General features: G+C 38.5%; 1 protein-coding gene across 1 annotated transcript in view; it reads right to left on the bottom strand.

Moving 5' to 3' along the window:
• The window catches only part of MAST2 (microtubule associated serine/threonine kinase 2), a 195305-nt gene that overhangs the window by 165511 nt on the left and 12331 nt on the right, over positions 1 to 17463 (bottom strand). Inside the window, 2 exon segments of the mRNA XM_068407089.1 lie at positions 4110 to 4252; positions 7904 to 8051. Coding sequence (XP_068263190.1) covers positions 4110 to 4252; positions 7904 to 8051 — 291 coding nt within the window.

Below are 17463 nucleotides of genomic sequence, written 5' to 3'. Positions count from 1 at the left end.
GATCATCTTCGTGGCCCTCCTCTGGACTTGCTCCAACAGCTCCATGTCCTTCCTATGTTGGGGGCCCCAGAGCTGAACACAGTATTCCAGGTGGGGTCTCATGAGAGGGGCAGTATCACCTCCCTCAACCTGCTGGCCATGCTTCTTTTGATGCAGCCCAGGATGCAGTTGGCCTTCTGGGCTGCAAGCACGCACTGCCAGCTCATGTTCAGCTTCTCGTCAACCATCACCCCTAAGTCCTTCTCCTCAGGGCTGCTCACAATCCATTCTCCGCCAGCCTGTATTTGTGCTTGGGATTGCCCTGACCCATGTGCAGGACCTTGCACTTGGCCTTGTTGAACTTCATGTGGTTTGCACAGGCCCAGCTCTCAAGCCTGTCAAGGTCGCTCTGGATGGCATCCCTCCCCTCCAGCGTGTCGACCACACCGCACAGCTTGGTGTCGTTGGCAAACGTGCTGAGGGCACGCTCAATCCCACTGTCCATGTCGCCGACAAAAAAATATCTAATTTACCACTGACAGGCTTCTTCAAATGTTTTCCCATCACCACAGTTGGCAGAAGGAACATGCATGGTTTCTTATTCTTGGAACACCTCAAAGTTTTCCAGGCATTAGATAGTGAGCAATGCATGTAAGATGCGGTCCTAATTAATGGGTAGCATACTGTCAGATGTTTCTCTCACAAAATGCTGGAGACAGTGCTTGAGACACTCTGTGGGGAGTGAAGGGGTGGGACACACACGAAAAATCCCACAGCTTTCTCCACAAATGTAAATACATATTCAGCATTAGTGTAGTGCTCCAGTTGTTCTTAACAATAAACACGAGGGGAAAATCATCCCTTGCCAGCCCATAAATGCTCCAGCCCTGGAATATTAACACCTTACGGCATTGCTTCTGGCAATCAATTTCATTCACATTGAGTTCTGTCAAAATATTTGCAAGAAAGACACTCCCAAATCTACCTCCTCTACAACAATCACAAGCTTCTCTTCACAAGTTCTTTTTGCTTTCTGAAATTAACAAAGCCTGATGTTCTTCATGCCTTTCTTCATAAGAGAATGCATCCATATTCTTGATCATTCACATCAGCTGCCTTCAAAACACAGTCCAATTTCTAACTCCTTTTACGACAGGGTGCCTGCAGGTCAAGATTTCAGATAAATAAACCCCCAAACTAAGTCATAGATTTTCCACATTATTATCCTTCTGTTCCTTTTACACATACTTTATACACACTCCCTGTGGCCCCAGTTTTTATTATATTTGGGTCTGAGCAGAAAACACCACTGAGATGCCCACAATGATGCTTATGTCTTTTTTTCTCTGATTACTTCCTTGGCTATCTTAGGGATTTACAAGCCTTAAATAGGATGCTCCCCACCAGAATTCAGTCTACTAGGAACAGAGCCATCCGTCTTAAAAGTAGATGATCAACTGAAGGTCAACGATGCTCTGAAATCCTCACATGTATTTAAAAGGCACACAGATCAGATCAACATCTATCATTCCACGATGACAGCACTCACCATTCAGTCTGCCCTGGCTTCTTTCTCAAGTCAAGGATCTAGAGGCCTCTGCTATGCAGACACATTAATCCAGAGTATCACACAGGTACCAGCTGAAAGACCCTGTCTAACAATAACTTGTGCTTATGCAGTTTAGCATGTTAGACTTTGATGTATTCCCCGTTCTTGAGTTGTTGCTGATAAGTAGCCTAGCTATCAGTCTTGTTTCAGAAGCTGCAAACTAATTTCTACAGATTTGCTATTGTTAATTTATCTTTTTGCTTTGCAAATACTTTCAAAGATGAAAAGAATGCAATTTAAGCACAGCAAACAATCTGTAGGATTAGTAGTAGTTAGAAAGTAAACAAACACATTACTGAATGCCAGCAAAGCAATTTAGCGAAGGAAAATCCACTGATACCTACAGTGCCAAAAAGAGGGAGCAGAAACAATGCACATAGCTTTGAGTATTCTGGCTTTCCCATACCATGCTCCCACTTCTCTCTAGCTATCCGTCTATTGTATTATAACAAATAATAAAAGAACTAAATGCTCTAGCAATCAAGGCTGGCATATTAAAATGACACTCTGCATTACTGAACCTACTCATCTCTTAATAGAGCTGTTCTTCAAAGGAGATTAATTATACTGGCAAGAGACCTTTTGCTATTCTAATTTCTGAAACGTATTTCAATACCACAAGCATATTAAAACAGCTGCAAACATGTAACTAGTTCCAAGATCCCAGGACTCACTGCATTTAATTAGGTGCTCATCTTGTGACCAGCTCTTCAGTCATTGCTTTAGAAGCCCACTTCATACAAAAATTCTTAATTTCTAGGCTTAATTAACTGCAATTGTTATTAACATACAGCCCACCATAAAGTATACAGAGATAGGGAAGTGACCACATACTTCAGTACCTAACACCATCACAGAGGGACAAATACTGGATTTATAGCTGAATTTCTCTGCTTTGGTTAGAAAGCAGAGAATTTTAAATTATTTTAAATTAAGTTTTTTGCATTGCATTTCATATCAGAACATTTGATAGCACAAACACTGCCATGACAAACTGAAAATACATCATATTAGTAATATGCAGAATTGTAACACACAAACACATCTGCAGCTCACTGAATTGTACACAGCTGTTAAGCAACAAACTAGTATTCCAAATTAAATATCCAAGAATTAATGCTTTGTTTTAAAGCACAGTTATTTTCATTAACTTAAGCTATGAAGCTTCAAGGCATTTGCCTGACTCTAGAGAACAGGCCTGTATTTTAACATATTACTTTTTTTAATCCCCATCAGATAAATACTTAGATGCCAAGTTCATGTGAGAGTTTTCCCTTTCTGTTGATATAGTCAAATTATAACCACTGCTAAGAATAAAAATTTAAAGCAAACACAGAACAGGCACCAAAGTAAGACACAATACAATTAAATCAGAAGAATTTCAATATAGTAGCATGTCTGAAAATGCTAAGATTACAAATACTTCATTGTGAAATCAAAATTAGTAGTAACACAAATGCATGGCTTTTTGAACTTTAAAGATATGTTTCTTTTCATAGCCTGGTGGTGCCAAACTGTCTAGGATCCCCCACAAAATTCTAAGGGCTAATAATCTAAGGGCTATATCCAAGGTACACCCTTGTACTTAAGGGGTCATTGCTTCTAAACAGTCTTACAATGTAATATAAATTTACCCAGTTACTTGCAGCTCTATAAAGTCGTGCTATTGACACATCAAAATTTCCCCATTTGAGTAAAACTTATTATAGGGGCAACTCCATGGAAGTTTGACAAAAAAGCTTCTAGCTTTGCTTTTAGTCTACTATTTAACAATTTCTGTTGCATATGACTGCTCACAAATAACTGTCTTCTCCTACTCTTATATTTTTCTTCTCCTTGCACTTCAGTGATTTTAGATATTTAAAGGTAATAAGGAACATCTGCAAACAAAACATATGTTCCTCTTGGTTTGCAATTCAGTCTTGACTATAGCCATTTGAGTTTCCCCCCCCATACAAAATACTCTCTTCTTAGAAAATGCTAATTGAGCAGATGCAACATTCTTCAAAAATACATTCACTTTACCAAAACCTTTTGACAGAAACCATGCAGAAGAGCAGATGTCAGTTCCAGGCTCTTCAATTCTTGGACAGTTATCCCTTTCAAGCTTCATCACCCCAGCTTATTCCCTAGGAAACAGGCAGAGGTAGCTACTCAGAAAGCTGTTGCCCAATTAAAACTTGTTTTAAATGGTCATGTTCCCATGCTCACATCTCCCTAGACTTCCAGTAATATTTTCTTTCAGGTATCAGGCAGCTTAAATAGCACTGAGAAGGAGCTTCCCCAAAAGAAATTGTTCTTCACACACAACGTTTCACATCTTTTCCTGCTTTTTTATCAAAAGCAGGATGCATATATTCTCCTCCGAATTCACCCTCTACCCTAAAAAGGGCCCACAGGTACAAAATGCTGCTATTCACTGAGCAAGAGCAGGGAAAGCAAGGTGAAAACTAAAGCACAGGATCACACCACTTTTATTTATATGCACAAAATCATCACAAGTATTCCCAGACTCACTCACCAAACCAGCAGTAAGTGAAGGAGCAGATTGTCCTAGGGACTGATTTCTCATGCGGACCAGGTTTGAGGTATCTCCAGGTGGCTGCCATATCGTCTGTCCCACTCCACTGTGGACACTATTTGATAAGGGAAGTAGCTGTTTTCCTTTAAAAACAAAACCAAAATACTCTCAGCTTGTTTTTAAACAAGTTTGCAAGTTCAAAATACAATGCTGAAAACGAACATTGCATGTGGAGAAGCAGCGTTTAAGAAAAAAAGCAATTTAAAGATTTTAGTACGTTAGGACTTGTAAGAGCGCACTATCTGTGAATTCATTCTGTTTGATAACTAAGCATTTCCAAAAAAGTCTAGTTTACATTATGAGGTAATGGGTAAATCCAAAACCTTGTAGAAACAGGCATTCTACCACTTTATACCTTTCTATATTTCACACAGCTTAAAAAGGAAACAATATTTGCTACCAATTAAACAATTTATTGACCTATAGTGAGGAAATGTTAATGCTGCAAAATCTCTTATGTATAATTTTTAAAATTCTTATGAAAATACAATCATAATTGTAAAATAGTACCTCTTCTAAATTGCTTAGCCATCCCCACTTTCCCCTACCATTAGAACATTCAGCAGCAGATTTCATGCAGCTGTGATCAGAATATAGTGTATGTTTAAACATTGTTTTGCTTTGAACCATGGATGGATATTATCTGTCTAAAAAATTTCACTGTTCAGCAATATCATATTATCTTAAAAGCAAAACATTCTGTAGCTTTCCCAAGCCTCCCTTGTATCTGATTGATTAGTGTAGACGCTAATCTCCCATGCTACATACACAGTGAGAAGAGTAGTCCCTATCTCAACAAGTTCACAACCATTGTACTTTGACTGCAGGAAGTACAGCAATCATTTAAAAGGATCTGCTCAATACATCTTTTTTTTTTTTTTTTAGTCAATTTAACACTCCGTTTTGAAAAATGTCAGGCAGTAAGTAAATTTCCACAATTGAGAAAAGAACCAAACCCAAAGTAGGTCATATTTGACTCCATCAAGCTTGACAGTTTCCTTTTATGAGCAATGTCATTCACAAAAAGAGAGAGAAGAAAGATAGTCTTGTGGTTAAAAACACATAAGTGAAAAAGTCTGTAAATCTGGGTTCCATTATTAGCTTCCAGACAACCTCCTGCCTAACTTTGGTCAGTGAACCTCTGTACTTCAGTTTCACCATCTGCAAAATGCAGCGAAGAATACCTCTTTTCCTTAAAAATTAGGACTATGAGACTAAATTACTCACACCCCTCCCTTCCAAGCATGGTCAAGATAGTTGTGTTCAACAGATTATTACACGCTCAGATACTACAACAGGAATCACAGGGGACTAAGACATTCATTGCAATAAGTAGCAGGAAGAAGTCTACATCTTTAATCACATATACTGCAGAAAAATACTTCTTTCTCAGAGGCAGCAAGCTATTTTGCAAATTCATCCAACTTCACCTTAGAATTAGATGCGAAATATTACTTCCATTACATGAAAGTGGCTACAAAATTTGGAAGACTGTCACATAATGTGATTAGCCATGATGCCGGGGTGGCAGGGAATGGGAGTGGTGTCTTGTTTTTTTGTCTTTTTTTTTTTTTTTAACTTGCTTGTGTTAATTTTCTGTGAAAGTTACGAGCAAAGGGACAAGTACACATTAATAGAACGAGTGAAGGCAAATGAGAGATGAGAAGGCTCAACTTTGGCTAGCAGAGACACAGCATATTAGTACCTTTTTCCCAGTCCCACTCAAGCTGCTTACAGCTGTGGACATGATTTTTATGGTTTGCTCATTTTCAAGATTATGTGTAAATACAATGACTCCTCTTGTCTGCAGAGATCTAAAACTGCAGAAATGTACATTGCTGTATTTATTTCAGTAAAGCACTAACAAAGATATCCTATAATAGCAATTCAAATCATATAATTATCTAACAAACAGTTCAAAATGCCAGTGCTTAAGAGCAAGAATGACATTATTTAACTCTCCATAAGATCTAGTTATCAATATCTCCTTAGTTCCACAAAATCTGAATCCAGGAAAACAGAATTCCATCAGGAGTCAAATCTAAGCCAACCAGTTTGCATGCACAATCATCTCTACTCTTTAAACTTATTTGCTTCTGTTGCAAAAATAAGGTGCAATTATTTTCGGGATGGAGCTTGAAGCTAAAGCCTTTCCCTGCCATGCCTCAAGTCCTACATACATTCCAAACATCCACATTTAAAATATATATCTAAACATCTACATTTCCTTTATCCAATTGGGTCAAACTGATCTTGTTGGGGCTCTTTTCCCCTTCCTGAATCAGGCTATAGTAGATTGAAAAGCCATTAAGATGAAGCAACTAGTTCTGGAGAACATTATCATTTCAGAACAGAAAACTTACAAGAATGTTATCTCCAAACAGAAAAATTATTTTAAAAAAATAAACAGAACTCCTGTTTTTCTGTTTCCTCCTATTTACTTTTCTTTGCTTACTTCTACTCAAGGGGAAAAAAAACCCACACCAAACCACAGTACTATCTTCAGCAATTGTTATCAGCCAACAGCTGTGTAGTTAATAAACTTCTGTTCTCCTCTAGAAATTAACCTGCCTTAGAGAACAAACTTACATGAGTGCAAAATATTATTAATGTTTCCATTTTTCACAAACAAGCCACTTATTACAAATAAAACATAAAGACAAGGCCAAGCCAAAACAAAACGTGCATACTTTACTGCTTATTAAATTCTATTACACCTAGCACCTCAAACGCTACAATATTTATCTTCCCCTGATAAAAGACAGAGGGATATATTTTCACAATCATGTAAGTCAAGCCCATGTTGCTTCCAAAATGGGTGGTTTCACCCTCTTCCTCTTCCCCTGCCACCTGAGAGTTTCCAGCCCTTCTCATTCTTGCACTGACATGCAAATAGTCAAACAGTCAGCCTAACCAGGGAGGAAATGGGCTGCAGTTTAACCCTACAGAACAGCAGTGGTATTCAGGCAGATCAGCTATTTCATTCTAGACCAATCATGCAGCTCTATATGCTCTAATGCCAGCATCACAGACTTTGATACTAGCTTTAAACAATTGTGACACCACCCCCTAGCCCACATATGAAGTCTTTGAAAAAGAAAACTACTGAGCTTGGGCCTCCAGTTTTTGGTTAATTGCTAGACTAAGCTTGCTCCACGGTTCTACAGCTGACAAACTAATCTCTGACAGGGATGAGGATTGTGTTCACAAGAAAAAATAAACTTTACACAAACTGAAAAAACTTCTAGTTAGTAAACAAGATTTTTACTTTGAATCACAAATGCCTACAGAGCTTTTGAAGCCAAAAAGAAACTAAACAATAATTTCAACCTGACATAAAAGTCAGCTTCTCAGTAAGAAACAATATGGCAAAGTGCGCAAGCTTACAGTCAGTGCTGACCTTAAAAGCAGCAAGAATGCATCACTGTGTTGTCTAAAGTTCCACCACTCTCTTCTTTTAACTTTGCACATTAAGTCTTAGCTTCCAACTTTTCACTCTGGGCAATATACAGAATTTCACTCCAAATCCAGTCTCTCTTTTTCACTCTTTTCTACTAATACTTCTTTTTGCATCTTTCTCTTACATAAAATTTGTATGCCCTCCGAACAAGAACTCACCTCTAGTTTTAAAGAAACAACTTATCAGTATCTTTTATTACAACTGTTATGCCAAAAAGTAACACTGCATCTTTAATACTAATGAAGTGTCATGTGGTCTTTACAAAATGGCATACCTGACAAAGAGCTCGCCAAACTACCTCTTCGTAGCTTGCAGTCATCTTGACTTAGCTGACGATGGAGCTTGGTTTTCCCAGCAGATGCAAAGATGTCAGGATTGCTGAGCTTTCTGCAACGTAACGGAGTGGATTCTGTTATCATCTCCTGTATAAAGGAAAACAAGCAGAAGTTTGTTAATGACAGCTAAGTATCTGTTTTCTGAAACAGACAATCTCCAAAGCATAAATGAGACTGTTTAAAGAAACAAAACCAAACACGAATCCCACACACAAAAGCAGCACTTAAAATTGTAAATCCCCCTCTTTTGTGCCACATATCTGCACGGAAAGCATATCACAAGATCTCAGTCAAACACGGTCCTTGAACACTACTGCTGTAAGGAATATCATTAATAATAGTCAGAAAAAAAGGCAATTATGCTACAGCAGTTATTTGCTCTTACAGCATGTAGGAAAAGAGGCTACTCAAAAATCAGGCTCAGCTTTGATTCAAGCTATTTCTTGCTAAAGCAAAGAGTATTTTCTCCAAACTTCTTGAATATTTATTTCATCCAGTCTATGAGTAATATCAATCAATCAGGTTGGAAGAGACCTCAGGGATCATCGAGTCCAACCATTGCCCTTACACCACCCTGTCAACTAGATCATGGCACTAAGTGCCATGTCCAGTCTTTTCTTAAACACATCCAGAGATGGTGACTCCACCACCTCCCTGGGCAGCCCATTTCAATGGCTAATGACCCTTTCTGAAAAGAAATTCTTCCTAATGTCCAACCTGAACCTCCCCTGGTGAAGCTTGAGGGTATGTCCTCTTGTCCTATCGCTAGTTGCCTGGGAGAAGAGGCCGACTCCCACTCCACTACAACCTCCCTTCAGGTAGTTGTAGACTGCAATAAGGTCACCTCTGAGCCTCCTCTTCTCCAGACTAAACAAACTCCAGCTCCCTCAGCCGTTCCCTCATAGGTCAGACCCTCCAGACCCTTCACCAGCTTGGTCGCCCTCCTCTGGTCTCCGCTCCAACACCTCAACATCTTTCTTGAGGTGCGGGGCCCAGAACTGAACACAGTACTCAAGATGCGGCCTCACCGTGCCAAGTAACAGAGGGACGATCACTTCCTAGACCACCTGGCTACACTATTCCTAATAGAGGCCAGGATTCCATTGGCCTTCTTGGCCACCTGGGCACACTGCTGGTTCATGTTTAGGCCGGCTTGTCGATCAGCACCACCCAGGTCTCTTTCTGCCGGGCCGCTTTCTAACCACTCTTCCCCCAGCCTGGAGCGCTGCATGGGGTTGTTGTGGCCAAAGTGTAAGACCCGGCACTTGTTCTTGTTGAACCTCATGCCATTGGTCCCGGCCCGTCTATCTAACCTGTCCAGATCCCTCTGTAGGGCCTTCCTACCCTCCAGCAGATTGACACTGCCACCCAGCTTGGTGTCATCTGCAAATTTACTGAGGGTGCACTCAATCCCTACGTCTAGATCATCTATAAAGATATTGAACATATGTACCTATAAAGAAACTGTTGCAATGTCTAACTGCAACCCAAAACTCCTATTATAAGTTACAGCTCTACTATAAGACCATTTGTATCACTAAATAATAATTAGGATAGAAATCATCCTTTGTGTAATGTCTTTGTTATTACTATTACCAAAATTAGACATGTGTTTGTCAGAAACACTCCCACACATGTAAATTCCTTTCACATCATACAGCAAACTTTCAATCAAATAGCAGTAGGTAGAACAGTGGCAAGCACAACTGCAGTGCCTTTCCTCATACATTTAATTGTTTCTGGAGGTGTCCACACTCATTTCACACCCAAAGAAGAATTACCAGTGTAGGTGTTCACACATGGATTTGAAGGTAATGCAACACGTTTCATTAGAGCCTATATAGATGCACTTGGTCAAGTTCTCTCTTCTCTGCAGTAGTGCAACACCTTCCACAGGTCTTAATGGATTGCTTCATTTTATTTCAAATGCCTCTCATTAGCTATACAGCACTTCAAGCCATGCTTATCCTCATAAAAATCTCATCTGAGGCAAGAAAACCAAACTGAAAGGAACACTTTCCCTGCATGATACATCACCACACGGTTTAATGTGGTTTTAAAAAATGTCTTTTAAATCACGTTTAAATCAAAAATTAATCTACCAGTAGTGAGTTTTAATTAAAATTTGCAGATTCCAGTCAAAATCCTATTCTGAAGTCACTAATTCAAATCTATTCAGTCTACAGTGTTATGCCTCAAACTGTCAAATCCAGACCAGGACTACACACTCTAAAAACTTCAAGATATATATTTTTTGGGGGGTGGGAGAAGGAAGGACATGAATAAGTGGTTTTACATGGGGAAAAAAAAAAAAAAAAAGAATTTGGATTTGAAATAGAATTCTCGCTTAGCTCTGAGTCACTCATTCTTGACCTTTCTTAGGCCCCATCTCCTTTTATCATTAAATCTTTTGGCACCTCACAATAGTAAATAACTTTGTTATTTGTCTGAGGGACAAGAATGTTTTGCTCCACATCTGCTTCGGTGGTGCATCTTTCACAGGTTGAGAGGTACAGCTCTGATAGAATTTCTTCCTCTGGTTATGGTTAGACATTCAGTCACTGCACTGTCTAAACCAGATCAAGAGAGAGACCTGGGTAACTTGAAGTAGGTCAGTTCACTTACCCAGTTCATGACACAGCTGCAAACAGTTGTGTTGGCACAACAGTGAGGAGAGGCATGAAAATGAGTAACCTGGGGTAGAGAAAACTGCTTGACCTGAAAACTGCTTTAATCTTAATGTTCCTCATATACATCTTGGAGCAAAGAACATCACACTTTCATCTGCCTCTGACCTTTTCCACAAAGGTGCTGAACACCTTCATTTCCAGCAGCTTATACTTCTGTTTTTCTGTCATTTGGAGAGCTGAAGAGACATCTATCACACTTTCTGTTTGTCCTTAGGAGTAAGCTAAGTAATTTTAAGTTGCGACATTAGCAGTCCCCTAGCATGCCTCTGAAAGCTGCAGAGGCCAAGGGCAGAAAGCCTTTGCTGTTTCTATTTGGGATGGCAGAAAGTGGTTACATGTGTTTACATGTTTGTAAGTAGACATACAGAAATACATACACACACACTTCTGATATCACCTGTCCTAAATGCCCATAACATCTAAAATCTGTCATGTGTTTCCCAACTGTGACAGTCAAGAAATACCTCAAAGAAAAAAATAAATAAAGGGCATTCCAGGTTATAAGCAAATTAGTTAAAAATTTCATCCAGCCTACCCTCGCACACTCACACTCCAACAAATGTTCCCAGCATCCTTCAGTATCTAGCTACTTGTCTGAAACCAATAACTCTGCTGAAAGTCCCTACGCACAAGATACTGGTCACCCCCTCCGTCCATGTACTGCCTGCTTACACAAATCCCTAGAAAAGCCAGCTTTTTCCCACCCTCACAGGCCTTTACCATGACTGTCATGCCTTCACCAATGCATTTAGGTTCCTTTAGGAAGGGGAAGCACAGTCCTGCTTGTCAGGCTGATGCAGCAACTGTAATTGCTCTTCTACCATGTTCAGCTGAGTTGGGGCAGGAGTAGAAGGAGGGCAGGCAGAAAATACACAGAATCAAGCGCCAGTAGAAAGGGGAGCCTGCCCACCTGGCTGCTGCCCAGCCCTGCCCAAATACATCTGCACCCATGATAGAAACAAAATACACCCCTTACTTAAACTGCAGCTTTGGGGCACCCTCCCTTTACATCCTGCTCGCCCCACCCAGCACAAATGCCAGAGAAGAGAATTTGGGGAAGGACCAGGGAACAGGGATAAGGCAACATGGAATTTCCCCAGCTGCTTCTTTGCTGCTACTTCACTTCCACAAACATCTCGCACATCTTGATGATTGTTCAGTGTGACGTCCTTAGCTTGAAAGGTACACCTTATCTCACTAACAAATGTCCAATAAATCTAGTAATTTTACTCCAAGTCAACATTTAACATCCAAATCAACAAAAGGAACAAATCAGCACATGCAAGAAAATAGGACTTTCTCTTCGTTTGAGGGAGAAAAACAAGGTATTCTTTTGCCTGCAAAAGATTTCAGCCGAACAATACTGTACAAAAACAATTTTGAGATTATTGTATTAATAAGAATACCCATCAGCAAGTAAAATTAAAATTTCAATACTAACATGAAGAAAAGTGTTCTAACTGGGACTTCTTTGTTTTGTTCAAGGTTTTGGGGTTGCTTGTTGGTGGTTTTGGGTTTTTGGGGTTTTGGTTGGTTTGATTTGTTTTTTTCCCTTCAGGTACACATTCACCTCTCCTCTCAACCCACACACACATACATCTCACCCATCTTTCTCAGTGAACTGCAACTAAGACAGAACATTCATTCATTCGGGGCACCAAGGTAAGGAAAGGCAGTAAAGTCAGATGCAAAAGTACTCTCAGTTGCATTACAAGCAATTTCTGTACTTCACATCTCTTTTTTTCCACCCAATATATAGACATTTGCATACCCCTACCAACCAAAGAATGCGTCCACTTCCCTACCCTTCCCCTTTCCCCTCTACGCAGAGTCTCTTCTTATCAGTAAAAATAATTACAAATTCTTAATATTTCTTCTTGAGTTACAGTACACAAACTTCTTAGTTCTGATAATATCTAAATCAAAAGTACCCCAACTGAAGGAGCACATGGAGCACAAGGGCACACCTACTTCTACCACAACAACCGCTCAGCTGCAACATCCTTCCTGCACACACCTTTCAGGTCAGCCCAATGGTACATGCTACTTCTCAACACGTCATTCCGTACGCATTTCTTCAGCGGTCATCCCAGCTTCAGCAACTCCTCCCCACCTGCCACTCATACCACAAAGATATGAAAGGAAGAGTGGAAAGGTAACAGCTTACCACACTCACCAAAGAATCTAGGCTGTCTTCTACAGGAGACAGGCTTAGTACATATTACATACAGAAAATTCTTCATAAGCTCTGTTTTTGTTAAGCACATTAAACACTTCAGCAACATTCACAAGACTACATAGCTCTTGAATATTTTGAAGAAAGGGACCTCAATCACACACCGCAGGTTTATATACTGTTAAATTCACTTTTCAAATATTTAAAAAAAAAAAAAAACACACAACAGTGCATCGTTCTGAGGCAGCCTATTATGTTTTACAAAATGCTAAGTACAACACAGCCAGTTTAAAATTTCATTTTCTAAGAGCTATGCCTATACTGCATCAGCAAAACAATGAAGAGGGAAAGTTTTAACTTGACAACAATAGAGTCATCTTTCATAAGACTAATTTATTTCACTCATCCATTAAAACCCAGCTTTATTATTGCAGTTCATAGACGAACTACATGGAAATAGCAGTGGTTTATGTTACCACTCAAACAAGGAAGGACAAAAAACCCACAGGAAGTGATCTTTCTTTGTCCTTGCCCCAAAGCAAGATGCAATACATACAAAGGACAGAAAAATCTTACACAACATTCCAAATCAATGGATAAAGAAACTCTTTGCAGTGACAGAGCAGTATTTTGCTTACATGCTTTCAAATTACTAAGTTAGACTAGCAGAGCAAATGGCTGAAGAATAGATTACATAGCACATACTGCCATAATTTTAAGGACTCCGGCTTTTGAAAAGAAAAAACTCCTGCAGCTTTAGAAATTAAAGCATTAGTAAGCACGTAACAGAAACACTTTGCTCACACAGTGTGAAAAGGACTGTGAGTCTCTCTCCTTTAATTTCTTTTCAAAGGTGATAGAAAAAAACCTTCTTAATTTACTTTGGTCTTGTGTCTTTTGCCACAAGCTAAAAGTCAGGCTCAAACAGCCCCCTGAATCCTGAAAAGCTTAGGGCTGAAGATAAAAGAGTCACACAAACAATCTTGATTCGTAGGCAAAGATTATTCCTATCAGTCCCTTCAAAGGTATACAAAAATTTTCTCACAGAACTTGAAACAGTACGATATGAAGAAGAATGGCCAAAGCTTTTCTTGAGTAGTGAAGGGCTCTGTATTTTTCAGCTTGGTCACTTCCCACACTTGCACAGAAAAACAGTTAAAATAGTTGTGGCACTGGAAATACATACAAGTCTGTTTCTCTTGCCTGAAATCTCACATAGGGATTATTGCACTCAGCCAGATGGAGAACCAGACAGATTGCAACAATAGGTGCAGACAAAAGACAAGAGACCAAATGTGCTTCCTGATGGGTAAGATTACATTAATATCCCACGTTAAAATCCTGATCTAGTAAATTTCAGAATACAGCTATGAGGATCCTTCTCAGCCATCTTTTCCATTCCATTGCACAGGGAAAGTCTTCCAATTAAAGCAAGAAATAAAAGAACAAGCACATATACCACTGCAATTATTTTCAGTAACTTTTTTTTCATTGTTCATTTAATGGTGCTGCAAGAGAGTAACACTGCACAGATCCTTTATCTACAAATGGCACATCAATACTGAAAGTGTGGATGCATGTCAAAGTACTTCCTTGAACTGCCAGATGAAGCACCACACAGTTAGTGACTGATCAGCAACAGATGGATGTTACGAAAAAAAACTTCTTAAGACCTGTATTTATGGTCTACATTTAAGATGTAACCGATCATACAAAGGAGCACTTCCTTAGATGTAACTGTGTTATAAGTAACTCAAAAATATATATTTCCTAGAGATCAACAAGCAAAAATACTCAACTGTGACTAAGAAATATTCAAATCTGCAGGTCAAAACATGTTAAACTATTAGCTGGGCTGAGCAGGAAGATTTACAAGAAAAGCTTTCTATGAACATTGTCCATTAACAAGAAAAATTAGAAATCTTTTTTTTAAGCCTAATGAGCACAACAACATAAGGTCATCTGGAAGTAAATTCTAATAAACTGTTGGAATGAAGAAAAGAATGAAAATTTAAATACAATAAATTGGCAAAGAACACACTAATATTAGCCTATTTCGTAACAAAGATAATCAATGAGTAATGGAACTCGAGGATAACTTGACACTTTCTGAATTTTTTTAAAGGAATAAAAATAGTCAACATCAAAAGCTGCATTTTCTATTTTTTAATACAGTACTGTTTGTCCTTTAAAAGATAAAAGCCTGCTGTGTCAGGACTGCATGCACATATCTGAGAGGCATTCTTTTTCTTCTCAGCCTTTCCTTATCACTTTATATAATGTGTGTACACACCCTTAACAAAACATAAATCTGATCCTGTCATTAGGTCTGCTCTAATATACTCTGAAATACACTGAAAAACAAAATTAAAGGCCTAGAGAACAGATGGCAAACTAAGTATCTATCTCTATAAGTAGTAATTAATGCAATAGAATCATAGTATTTATGCTTTAGTATTTAGCACTGAAATTTGCTTTAACTTTCTACCCTGGACATGACATATTGAGTGAAGAGGGCCAGCAGTTTACCAGGAAGCTGAGGTGACCCCAAATGTGACCAAAATTGTAGGCTGAATAAGAACTTGCAACTAAGACTACTCTTAACTGTATCTGGTTAACTCAGGTACTTGCCAGCAGCATCCTGAAAAATGGCAGAGATGGTAGAATCAAGGAAAATTACATTAAATCAACACAGCCTCTTAGAAGCTATAATTTATTGGTCCTACTACATTCAACAAGAGAGAAAAGCTTTACAGAATATATTACATTTTTATAAAAGTGTCAGTATTTTAACACAGAAAAGAGTTTTACAATATTTTTCTCTTAATAGATTTATTTGAAGAACTTTGCAATAAATCCCAACATTCCCACAAAGGTAAATATATAAACTTAACTCAGTGTTAACACTAAATTTTCAAATGACTGGGAAGATAAGCATTATTGCCACAGTGAATGTTTTCAATAAAGTTATACAGTGTAACAATGCACACATGTAACATTCTGAGTACCTATAGCTTCCTCTGTACACTCATCTGCAGTTTGTAAGCAGATGACAGAAAAGTTACAAATTTAAAGTCATTCTGTAAAAAAAAAAAAAACACAGTTAAACAAAAACAAACAAGAATGTTTCCCTGGAAGACATAGTATCAGAAACCTACACTATGAGATACAACCCTCCTTATCTTGTTCCTCCAATGGAAAGATTTTTTCTTGTTAACTCTTCAGGAAACAACTCCAAAGCATGTTTGATTAGAACTAATGAATTTAGAAGATTTAATGTTGTTTCACCAGGATGTTCAAAGTTGTCAACTTTGTTGCCAAGTGTTCCCAGCTGCAGGAATGCATTAAAAAGCTTGTTAAAAAAGCAGAAGTAAATATTTACAACTATGTACCTTATTACCCCCTTTCTGAGGATCGTTGAGATGCAGAATCACTTTATTCCTAAGGGAACAACAGTCTAGAAGACAAGGTAATTTGTGAATAGATGATACCAGCTTAAATGTTTGGTCCTTAAATGAAAATACAAATAACACAACAATGGTTTACACAAGCAATGTATTTGATCCTACTTCAGGATATCCTCACTACAGGACAAGTGGGTAGTGCAGTTCTTGAATTCAGCTTGTAAATACCTAAGGCCAAAAATAATTTCATCTAGGGAAGAAAGAGCAGCAGAGCCTCTACCAAAGTCTGTATCAAACTTTAGAGAAGCTCAGAGAAACCACTATCAGTATTACCAATACTCAAAACCCCACTACATGCTGACTAGTTACATTGAAAACAAAACCAGCCTGAACAAAGACACTGCACGTTAAAGGCCACATCATTCCTTTACCATTGGTATTCTAGAATGAGCATTTCAAACACGAAAAGGTTGTATCGAGCAGGGAAATTAACTCCTGGCCAGATAAAAAACACATGAACAACGCTATAATTCACCATCTGTACATGAGAATCCTGTCTGCTATAAGGATTAAAAGAATTATGACCCAAAAAAATGTACTTGTAATAAATTTGGTGTTATAAGATATCAGTAACACCTCCCCTCTGAAGATTTTCCTCCATTAAACTCAGAAGATGTGCCAAGGATGTGATATGTCTCAACATTACTGACTAGTATTATGGCAAGTTCTCTTTAGCATCCTACGCATTATCACTCATTTACCTTCTAAATTCTTGGCTATTGGATTTTATATAGTCAAATAGAGATGTATGTTTAGATTTGCTGAAGACCATAATCCACGGCATCAACAAGCCAAAACTTCTCTCGTTTGCCTGTTTCTTACAGATTTATTCAGATATTTATTACACAGAAAACACTGAATTTAACACCTTTTATTACAATTATGCTGTAAGAAATATTAGAATGGGAACTGCTTAAGGAACCAGGCAAGCAGCAGAAACACAGCTGTATCTTAAGCTGTGTGTGTAAAAAGACCTATGATTTCATATGGGCTATAAAAAGGAGAATTATCAGAACATTCTGCAGGGTGCCTTGATTCCCTGCAACACTGATGCCAATTTTTTTCAATGAGTGAGCTTTCAGGTCTCCAACGATATCAATTTTTGTTCACATTACAAAAATCGTCTCACTGTCTCATTCACAGGGAAAGAGCAAGACAACATAAAATAC

Source organism: Nyctibius grandis, chromosome 8 (genome assembly GCF_013368605.1).
Source record: "Nyctibius grandis isolate bNycGra1 chromosome 8, bNycGra1.pri, whole genome shotgun sequence".
Lineage (NCBI taxonomy): Eukaryota > Metazoa > Chordata > Aves > Nyctibiiformes > Nyctibiidae > Nyctibius > Nyctibius grandis.
The sequence above is the reverse complement of the archived record's forward strand: the minus strand, read 5'-3'. Positions and strand labels throughout refer to the sequence as shown.